Genomic DNA, 11,901 nt, shown 5'->3' on the forward strand with positions numbered 1-11,901 from the left:
ATAAGGGGCAGTAAACAGTATCTCCCGGCTTAGGTGATGGCCTCAGACATGTGTGGACAGTCCATCGCGGAGGGAGGGTTTACCAACAGAGGGGTTATTCATGAAAGGAAAGGAGGTGTTGGTCAGGCGCGGCCGTGACTCCCAAGGACAGGGTCTTGCAGAGGAAGAAGGTTTATGACTTGTCCATGTGAGGGAGGAGGGGGGAGCCAGGGTGCGCACAGGGACAGAGTCGCACAGAGAAAGAGGTCTTATGACCCGTACATGAGAGATCGGGGGCAGTCAGATACAGCTGGGGGGGTTATGTCAGCTAAGGCGAGGGATGCTTCTTCAAGAGGAAATGGGGGACTTTGCGTGGGCCAAGCAGGAGGGTTGCCTTTCATAGCAGAGTCGCGCAGAGGGAGAGGGTTTCATGGTCTATGCATGTGAGAGGGGGGGGTTCAAATACGCGCAGGAGGGAAGCCGGGGATTCCAATGAGCGGGCAAAAGGCCATGGTGCCTAAAAATGGCTATCAGGTACATGTGGGCACGAGCTTTTACTGGCGGAGTGGTGCGGTTAACGTACAGGGAAGGGAATGGGAAAGGGCAATTGAACGCTGCTTATGTACATCAATTTCGTTATTTTCCACAAAGCGTGGTGGGGGGTTTGCTCAGGGTCCCCCATCATGAAAGGACACAAACTTTCCTATTTTTTTTCAATTGTTTTCCTGATCCTGTTGGTCAAGGGGACTATGCTGACTTCAGTGGGAGTCCAGGGACTTTCACTGGCTTTTGCGGGACTTCAACGTGGCTGTGTTGTCCCAAAAAGATTTTTATTTTAATTTAAACCCCCCAAAAGGTCCATATGGCATGGTACCCCTACCCTGCCAACATATATTTTATTTTATTTTCATTTTCAGGGTAGGGGTACCTGCAATGCCACCTGCAACATTTCTCTTCATGTTTCAGCCACTGGACTGAGGAGTGAGGCACCTAACGGGACAGAATGGCCCTTTGGCTAATCAGATTGCTCGGTTATTTGAAATCACATGCAAGAGTCACACAAACCAAACCATCCAGATATACATACATGTTTAATCTTAATTTCCCTAAAGCTACTGCATGGATTTACACCAAATCTGACAAACTTTGGTGTCATTCTGTTCTGTCATTTTCGCTGTGGCACTAGTCAAAATTCCCTATAGAAATTGCACAGGAAATTATGTTTTCGGGAGCTCACTTGATAGATCACCATGAAACTTTCAAGAAAGGAGCTGAGGTGAATGAACTTTTTGTGGGAAGTTTCGTGAAAATTCGTCAGACGGCGTTAAAGTTGTAAAGTGATAAGCAAATTGTAATATATATATATATATATTTATATATATATATATACATATGTATATATGAATTATATGTCTATATATATATATATATATTGTATATATATAAATATATGTGTATTTGTGTAGCATACATTGCTGTAGATACATATACTGTGCATACTCCTGCCATCTAGTGTTGGTCTCAGACATTGAATGAATTTGACACTCTGAATTACGGGAAAAATTTGGAAGTTAGACACTTGTGAATTGTGAGCTTTGAAACCAATGGCAAACATTCAATATGAAGGCTTGTTTATATTATATAAGTAAATATATAAAAATGGAAAAATCTACTGAGCTGCAGTCATTTGTTCTTAGCATGAAGTGCTGTAGATTCACATGCTCTGCCTACTCCTGCCACCTAGTATTGGACCCAGACGTTCGCAAGCTGTTTTTCTTTGAAGAAGTTTGAGTCACATGACCTGTTTAGGAGTGCATCAGCACAACAGCTCTACATCAGATTTCTTTCATCCACCATCGAGCTCGGATGCTCATGAGGATGCTCCAGAGTCAAAGCAACAAGAAAATGGGTAAATGCCTTAAAAGCCTTTCATTTCAGGTCTAGCAACTTAATAGAAGAAAGGAAATGAACTGTGTCAAACGACTACAAATCTATTGATAATTTTTCATCAAGTCCATTCAATGGGGACATCATCAGCTCAATGGTTTCGTAGAAGACCTTGGGCTGATAGTGTGAATGTACCTGGGACTAGAGTATTAAAAGACCGCGTTTGCACTTCTGCCTGCAATGTAATGCCAAATTTGCATGGTTGAGCTACAGTATATGTCATTTGTGCCTTTCTCCTGAGCAGGAGGAGTCCAACTGTAAAGCCTGCCTTGCGTTCCATTGTGAAAAAACTCTAAAACATTGATGAGACAGAGGCTGGGAGCAATTACAAAATGCAGAGCTAAAATCTCACAGGCGCGCTCAACATCTTCAGCAAAGAGTGCAATTGAGACGTCAAAAGCCACCAAGCACACCTTGAGGAGGAGACCGATATGGGGAAAGACACATTTCCTCCACAATGGGTGAAGATCCTTGGGACGACTATATTGTTGACCCACAGGATGATCTTGGCATTAAGCCATACCCAAAGGGTGCATGATTTTACTTACTGTATCATTGGACTTTTTGTGGCCTTAATGGTTTGGCATTAATGGTTTGAGTTATAACAACTGGTTGGAATGGTAAATAGATGGAAATATTGCGGTTTTATGAGTGCTTTTGCCATTTGTTCTCAATTTCCTCATAAAACTTAACATTTGATAATATTTCTGCAGCATTTTGTTATGTACTGTCTCTTCTTACCTTGAATATGCCGCCATTAGTATCAGATTCCCAGATCCTGAGACTGTATTAAACATGAAAGGAATCAATATAATATTACATATCACCCTAGAGGCACTACTCTTTTTTTGTGTAATTAATTATATGTATTCCATTAAGAGTTATATGTTGTCCATGTCTTCTTCTGTGACAATATCCATAATCAAAGTTCTTCTTTTTTGCATTTCTTTGAATAAAGCATTGGGGGACACAGCACCTACTTTGACTTCTCGGTGTGATGCATGTGAGCTTTTGAAGAGTCCTGCCAAATTTAAATGCCCTTTCTTGTTTCTGTTCTTGATTTTTGCTCTCTGTATCCCAGTGCCTTCCGGTGTCCAGGGACTCACTGTCAGCAGCTCGGCCCAGAGCGAATACTTGAAGGTGTCCTGGCTTCACGCCACTGGGGATTTTGACAACTACCAAGTGATCCTCAAAGACAATAAAGGCTTCATCAAAATACAAAATGTGTCAAGGGTTCAGAATGAGATTGCCTTTCATGATCTTGTGCCTGGGCGCCTGTACAGTGTCTCCGTGAGCACAAGGAGCGGGAAATATCAGACCATCGCCATGGCCAGTGGCAGAACTTGTAAGTACTTCACAGTCTTGCTCTAGTGCTACATGAAATTTATATCCAAGTGGACATTAAGGATGCAAGAAACTTTACTTATTCTTAAGTGCATTGTGTGTATGTAACATTGTTGGCTCACTCCAAAAGTCTCCCACGTAGGTGGCGTGCAAGATTTGTTATGTTCTGTAACACAACTGAGGATTTGTTTTGGGATGTAATGAAAGGGTTTGCAGAACCATACTTTGTAACTCACACCTTTAAAATTATTTATTGTTTTCAAGTTAAAAATGTACAAAAGTGCATATCTGACATGATTACAAGAATGTATGAACCCACTTTTGTCCAGGCCGGTTCACCCATAAAACATACCTTTATGCACCAAGTTTACATCCAGATGTATAAAACCTCAAGTAATTTAATGAATTTCAGAAACAATGATTAAATCACATGCAGCAATAAGGCATTAGCCATTGTGGTTTTAGTGATCTATTACCTAAATAAAACATATTTTTTGAAAAAGAGCATAAAGCAGTTAATTACGTACTGCCTTTTACTCTACTACATATAAAAATCACTTTAAAAAATAACTTAACAATGAGCCTCTCCAAGGAAAACAAGTCAGAACCTTATCTGGTGCAGGAAATCAACCACTCACTATTATTTCATCGAATGCGGTCAAGTGGGATACTTCATCCTTTATTCGCTTATCTATGATCTTCTCCATTTCATCTCATATCAATTCGATGAATTCTTCTTTAGCATCAAAGATTGTTCTCTTCTCTTTTTACTGCCAGTCACTTGTGTACATATGTCTATCCATCTACCAATGCCACCCAAGTTTCATAAGTACCAACCATGTAAACAGTTTACACCAGTACGAGCTGGCTGGTAGTACCTGAATGAACACATAGGATATCCCATCTGTCTTATTTCAAGAGCTGTAGGACATAATGCACTTGTAATAAGGTGGATGGGATATCCACCATGTTTGTGATGGAGTAACCCACCCGCCAAACCCTAAATCAGGCCCTCAGTCTGTGTCATGAAATGAGGCAGATGCTGCATAGGCTCAAATACCACAAACACCTGCAAACACATTAAACATGATCGCATTGTGAAGTCGCTAAGGGATGTAATGTGTACCCTTAAAAATGTATATAAAATATCAATCTTTAATCATTTTAGCAATCTGCCTGGCTTCCTATGGGTGGACGTTGCTCTTAAAACTTACACCTAAGGTCAATCTTCTATGACAATATTGTCAGGGGGAATGGCCTTATAGAAACAAACCAAAGATTTCCCCAATGTTTCCTTGTTTCACCTTCGGTAGCGTGTGCTAAGACTGAAGACTAATGGGGACATTTAATATCTGCCAGATGTTTGACCGAGGGGCGCTCTACTTAGAGATCTCTGTCTGCCTAAGTTGACTTGATTGCCATACTAAAACTTACTGAAAGGTCTACATAGTGACACAGACATGAAAAATGAATGACATGAAGTGGTCCTCAATAGAGCGAGACAACTATTACATTGACCTGGTGACCCCATGGCTGATGGGCCTCCAGGTAATTACACTGGTAAGGCCAACGGAGGTTCCGTTAATGTAAACATGGTGCTTTCCCCAGCTCTAACCTCTAGTCTGTTGGAGTAGGAACAATGCTGATAGGGAGAGTATGTGGCCTAACGGCTAGGGCGGTCAACCTCGGACCTGGGAAACCAGGTTCGAGTCTCGGCAGGGACGCTCAACATTTTGTGATTCTGGACAAATCACTTCATCTTCCCGTGTCTAACAAAAACAAATCTGTCCATCTGTAACGTAACTGGTGCTCATGTAAAGCGCTCTCATACCTTCGGGTCTAGTTTGCGCTATATAAAACTCAAAAAGAAATAGTGGTATTGTCCCTCTGCCAATCTTCAGACAAAGCCCATACTAGTTGAAAGTTCTCAGATTTGGGGTATGGGGTAACAAACAAACAACAATAGTAAAACAATAAAGAATATAAGGTTTAAGCTAGTTCAGTAAACATAATATTCAATGGATTTAATAATAGACAAGAAAAATAGAGAGAATACAATCATTGCAATCGAGAAAAAACATATTAACTTTTCCTATTAAATTCACTGGGAGCAACTGTAACTGGGGGGTGCTATGCTATTATGTACTTTGTTCATTTTTGCTAAACTTTAGACATATAATTTTTTTATTTAAATATATTTGTTTGTCATTTATTAGAGTTATTATGTTAATTGATTGAAGTGAACTACTCTCTCTCTACTGTTGCACCGACTGAGTGGCAGTAGTAAATTTTACCCCTCCAGAGTCCAACGCTTTCCCTACTGTTGCACAGACTGGAGAGGGAATAGTACATTTTTCCCCTCCCGAGTCCAACACTTTTTCTACTGTTGCACTGAATGGAGTGGGAATAGTCAATTTTACAGTTCCTGAGTCCAACTCTTTCCCTACTGCTGCATCGACTGGAGTTGGAATAGTAATTATTACCCCTTCTGAGTCCAAGGCTTTCCCTACGTCTGCACCGACTGGAGTGGGCATAGTACATTTTACAACCTCCTGAGGGCAAAGCTTTCCCTACTGTTGCACCAACTGGAGTGGGAATAGGAAATGTTACTCCTTCTGAGTCCAACGCTTTCCCTTCTGTTGCACTCACTAGCGGGGAATAGTACATATTACCCCTCCTGCGTCCAACACTTTCCCTACTGTTGCAGTTATTGGAGTGGGGATAGTAAATTGTACCCCTCCTGAGTTCAATGCTTTTCCTACTGTTGAATCAACTAGAGTGCGAATAGGAAATTGTACTCCTTCTGAGTTCAACGCTTTCCCTACTGTAGCACTCACCAGAGGGGAATAGTAAAACTTACCCCTTCTGAGTCCAACGCTTCCTCTACTGTTGCAGTGATTGGAGTGGGAATAGTCAATTGTACCCCTCCTGAGTTTAATGCTTTCCCTACTGTTATACAGATTAGAGTGGGAATAGTAAATGTTATCCCTCCTGAGTCCAATGCTTTCCCTACTTTTGCACTGACTGGAGAGGAAATAGTAAATGTTTCCCTCCTGAATTTAATGCTCTCTACCGTTGTGTACATTGGAGTGGAAATAGTATATTTATTATTTAAATTGTTTAATTTTTTTAATTAATATTTTTCAAAAATATATATATATATATCCAAAACAAACGAAGTCCCACTCAGGCTCTCAGAGGAAAGCCAAACGCAGTAGTCACAGGAAAGTACAAGCAAATTGGGGGTTTATTCGATTCATAAACCTGCCGTGGCGCGTTTCGACACCTGAGTGGCTTGTTCAGGTGGCGGAATGCAACACAGCGGGTTTATGAATCAAATAAACCCCCAATTTGCTTGTACTTTCCTGTGACTACTGCGTTTGGATTTCCTCTGAGAGCGTGAGTGGGACTTCGCTTGTTTTGGATATATATTTATTTATTTATTTGCAAAGTTTTATATAGTGCTGGCTAGACCCGGAGGTATCAGAGTGCTTTACATGAGGATCAGCGAGTTACAGTTGAATCAGCAGGTTGCAGGTTACATAGTTACATCAATTTGAATCAAAGAATCACAGGGGGGCAGGGGGAGGGGGAGGGAAGGAGACACGAACAGGGAGACAAGGAAAAACAATGTCACATGACCGGCTGGGTAGGTGACGGCCAAGGGGCCAGACTCCTCTATAGCTTTATAAGACAGCTCCACCGGGCATTGGCCAAGGTTGCTCGGGCTCCGCGGTAGGTAAAAACAGTTTTGGGGTCCGCCCAGGGGGCTTCGTCTTAGTTCCATCAAAGGGGGAGGGAAAGAGACACAAACGGGGAGCCAAGTCAGATGACCGGCTGGGTAGGTGACGGCCAAGGGGTCAGACTCCTCTAAAGTTGCATAGGACAGCTCCACTAGGCATTGGCCAAGGTTGCTCCGTCCCCGCAGAGTGTATAAACAATTTTGATGTCCGCCCAGGGGGCTTCGTCATAGATTCCATCAAAGGAGCTTCCGGCCAGAGCTCCTCACCAATCGGCCATCTTGGATTCAGTGGTTCAGCTGCAATGCATACAATGCCATTTATATCCCAGTGACAAACAATGGAATCACCTACATGCTTGGGTGACTGTCAGGTGCCTGTGGGAACTGAGACCTAAAATTATTCACCGGTCCTCTCTGTCGGTCTCACGCCACCCCGAAGATTGGGAGCATACACATGAGAAACTTGGTTGGATATATATATATATATTGTGTTTGTGTATTTAATTTTTATAGCTATCAATGTATGTAACTTTTAAGATATTTTTAGTAAAACTTTTTTTATATTTTTTATACTTATTATGTATAATTAAATTGGAAATATTTTATATATATAATTGTTATATTGCTAAATTTAAAAGGCAGTTATAAAATTGTAATATAATTTAAAATTAATGTATATTTCAAATAGTTTTACATTATATATGTGTATAGAAATATGCACACTTAGATATTTATGTGTGTCTTTGTTTTTATTAGTAAATATTTATATATATTTTTAATATTAGTTAAACATATTTTATATTATAAGAGTGCTTTCTGTTAAAATATTTAAGTTATACTTATTTAAACTACATATATAGCAAAAAAACGTTTTTTAATATATATTTTTCAATATTAGTGTAAAGCTATATAGTTTTCGATATTTTTGTACTTACCATTATGTGTATAGAAAAACAATATTTTTGTGATTGATATTTTTGACATGATATTCCGGTATCGCGATATTTATGGTTTTGATATTGTATCAGTGAACATGAAACTACACCAATGTTAAGCATTCCATAACCTAACCCAGTTTCAGTTTTATAGCAGACTGCCATAACTAACATCTAGTTACAATTACAGTCAGCCGACTCCAACTTGCTGCAAGCCACTGTTGACTTGAAATAAAGTAGTAAACAATACAATATTTTTTAAAGTAAGATGTCCTTTGGGCCACTAAGAGTGCCATCCCATTTTTAATTTAGTAAACCTATAATTTGCTTCTTTATCCTTAAATGCTACTTATCTCAGGTAAGTGAGTTAATGTATTCAAGTGTTCAAAAATCCAGTTGGGTATTTCAAAAAGAGTATTAATAAATAAGTATAAGACTGTTGTGTGACATCCTTCTTTTCCTGTTGTTGCTCAGTCTTTAATGTTGGTGGAAACTGGATGCACTGATCCAAGAAGTATTTCGTGCACCTAAGTAGTACTTAGGTACACACAGGTTCTCAGTCAGAGAATTTCACTTGCAAACACCAGGAATAAGTGCCATCCCCAGACAAAAGATGGTGCCGTATTTATGAAGGACGGAAATGTTTTTCCATAGGGAACAAACAGATAGTTCCCTCTGGAGAGTACCAAATATAAAGGCTGAGCACAGAAATAAACAATACTTCATGATTTACTAGTGCAGTTCTTCCACCGAGTGCATATTTTGTGAATTGGAGTAAACTTGGATACTGTAATGGCCTCAGCACCGCAAGAGCGCTGCTGAGGTGACCCGGAAGCTGCCTCGCACCATGTAACACCCTCAGGGCAGGCGTGGCCAGAGGATATAAGTAAAGTAGGTGAAGACCGCTTGGGATCTTCCGCCCAGAGCAGTTACCCAGTGTGTATGTCTCACTGATTGCGGCTGCTGCACTCGACACCTCCCAGCAGCGCGCCACGCCACAGAGACCTACGACTGTTGACTGAACGATTCTTCAAGCACAGGAATAATCCCATGGAAATAGATTTACCACTTTAACAGTGTTAATGTTACACAGATCAGCCAGGAACTCACAGACAAAAAGCTGCACTTAACTAGATCATTATCAGATCAGATCATTAAAATTCCATGCTGGATGAAGACACACATGTAGAACTCACCTAGGGAGAGTGCCCTGTAGAACAACTACACAAAATTGTGGTTAAAGAAAACATGGCGGTGTTCCACATCCTTGTGTTGGATACAGTATTTAAACAGAGTAACTCCGTGTAAAATATCCTAGAATTAAAACTCTATTTTCGTTGTAAAATGTTATGTTTTCAGCCAGCGATTTGTTTTAGGAAGATAATTCTGACTCTCTTGGTTATGAAATACTGAAAGGATGTCATGTTTGTCGCATAATGTCTTCGCAGCCTGTTATTTGTGAGAGAGACAGATGCTTTGGCGATTCGATCAGCAAAAAGCAGTCAGTTGCACTTTAGCAGTGAGGCCTCCATTGTTCGCTGAGATGGCTGTGTCAACACAGACTCTTTACTAAGAGCACATATGCACATTTGCAAATTAAATCTTGTTGATCAGCTGCACAAGCTGCTTTTCAGCTGTTCATCTAATCAACTAATTGCATTTGCTACCAATAACGCTACGAGGTTTGTCAAGTTGTTACAGCCTCGAACTGCTCTCACTCCATTGTATGTTTTGTATCGAGTGTTCTGAACTAGATATTTTATAGGTGATGTTGACCTTTTTGTTTTTTGGAATGACACTTTTAAGTATGATTTTTCTATGTTCATGTATATTGTTAGTTTTCGGGACGATCTATGCGTGTCCTCTGCTGTCTATTATCAGGATATTACAAGCCATGAAGGAGCTCTGTGACCGTGCAGATGAACGATGCTGAATGCTTAATTCCTTGGTTGCCTGCCCTTTTATATGAAAAGGGATATTGTGGTTGCAAACATCAAGAACAAAAGCAAAATCTGTAATGTGAAATATTAAACATCAAAAGTTGCAATAAATATTACAAACAACTTTATGTAAGTCAGATTTAAAAAATACGCTGTAGCTCAAATGAGTTGAAAGTTGCAGAAAGATTCTATATTTTCCTGTAAAGATCCATCCATATCATACAAAACAATAAACAGATTGCATAAATAATATCCCCTTTCTGTGATCAGTGTTCATTTTATAAATAGAGATCAGAGGAAGGAAACAACTGTTCTTTTTTTCTTTAAACGGAGCTGTAATTCTGCTCTGTGACACGCCTTTCACTCGGGCTGTTGGCTTTGGCGGCAGACTTAACGGCGCCATTTCTCACCTGTAACAAGTTATTACGGATGAGCTGTTAAGTCATTTCTTTATTAGTGAAAAAAGCACATCAAAGATGGGCTTTTATAATGCACGATCTCATGCATTATATTGTTTTTATTTATAAAGAATTCTGGACAAGTAAATATTTGGTTTAGGAATATTTTTAATGAAGCCACTAGCGACGTCAGGGAACATCAAGAAGAGGCATGCAGGGGTGGAAAGAAGGCACACCTTATATGTACACTAGACGCCAATTTCGCAGCAAATATCCTTTTTTTGCTGGTTGACCTTAAACCAATGATCACTTACTTAGTGATGCTTCTTATTCAGTGAGCTAAGCACACGGGGAACACACAGCGCCTCATCAGGCACATTGGTACCAATTAAAAAAATACTTTAGTACATTTACATTCACGTGTCTTTCATATACTTAACCTATGCTATGCAAGTTCCATTGTCTCACAGGATGTGTCCTGGAGCTAAAGGGTTTTGCCTAGGTAGGGACTAACTGGAATGGCAAAACAACCCTTCCTTAATTGAAACAAACATTTGCAAACCCAATAGGGATCAACTCTAAAAGGCTGTTGATTTTGCCCATGCATTTTTATTTGTTGCATGTGCACGCGTGCATCTTGATGCATGGGCAGGCATGGCCGGCAATTTTACTTATTTAAGAAAACCAATACCGGAATAGTAGACAATGCATGCGCAACCAACAGAGGGTGTGGGTTCTGGGGAACAGAAACAAGTGGGGGACAGAGCAAGGAAACACAATTGCACTCCCATGAAGTTCTTAGTGTAAAATAAATATAAAAAGATCCTATCAAGTCAACAGTGGAAGGACACCACTCTTCCAATCAGAATACTGTGAGGCCAACATGCTTCTGGTTAGGAAAAACATGAGAATAAGGAGAAATGCCATTCAATTAAACCAACCAACAAAGCAAGTGCCAAAACTGATAGTTAATTGCCATCTTTCGTAATAAGTATGCAAGGATTGTGAAACCATGGACCTTTAGGCTTATTAATTGCCTTTATTACTGTATCAAAAAAATGAATTTGAATTGATATGTACAAACAGATCAGGGGAAAAAAATTTGAGGAAAAATACAAAAACAAAGAAATCAAATCACATTATAGTCATACAAAACAATCCCTCATACTCACTCAACAATTAAAAGCAGGCAGCTGAGTAACACAGACATAGCCCAGATAGACTTCCCAAAAGCCTTTGGCTAGCAGTGATTTATAGCAGCTTACCAAACTGAGCCAGGAAGACAGACATATTACAATCCATGCATCTCCCATGATTAACCTGGAGATAATCTGCGGCGTAGCTAGACCTTTGGCCGCCCGTTGTGGTCCCTGCATTTGCCGCCCAGTGACTGCCCATGTAAGGGGGAAGGTGAAGTCGTTTCCTGGATTTGACACCCAGCGATGACCGCAAGTAAGAGTGGGGGAGGCTGCCGCCCCCAAAACTCGTGCCGCCCATGGCGGACCGCACCCACCCCCCCTTTGCTACGCCACTGGAGATAATGTGTATTGAAAAGTGATCATTCCAGTCAGAAACTACAGGATTAAAATGAGTTCCCGAACTCGATTCCCCCCGCA

General features: G+C 40.4%; 1 protein-coding gene across 2 annotated transcripts in view; it reads left to right on the top strand.

The window, feature by feature from the left end:
* The window catches only part of PTPRB (protein tyrosine phosphatase receptor type B), a 471,570-nt gene that overhangs the window by 324,471 nt on the left and 135,198 nt on the right, over positions 1-11,901 (top strand). For both annotated transcript variants that reach the window (XM_086921879.1, XM_086921886.1), the window contains one exon: positions 3,008-3,271. In XM_086921879.1, coding sequence (XP_086778005.1) covers positions 3,008-3,271 — 264 coding nt within the window. The remainder of the gene's footprint in view (positions 1-3,007; positions 3,272-11,901) is intronic.

Source organism: Lissotriton vulgaris, chromosome 1_1 (genome assembly GCF_964263255.1).
Source record: "Lissotriton vulgaris chromosome 1_1, aLisVul1.2, whole genome shotgun sequence".
Classification (NCBI taxonomy): domain Eukaryota; kingdom Metazoa; phylum Chordata; class Amphibia; order Caudata; family Salamandridae; genus Lissotriton; species Lissotriton vulgaris.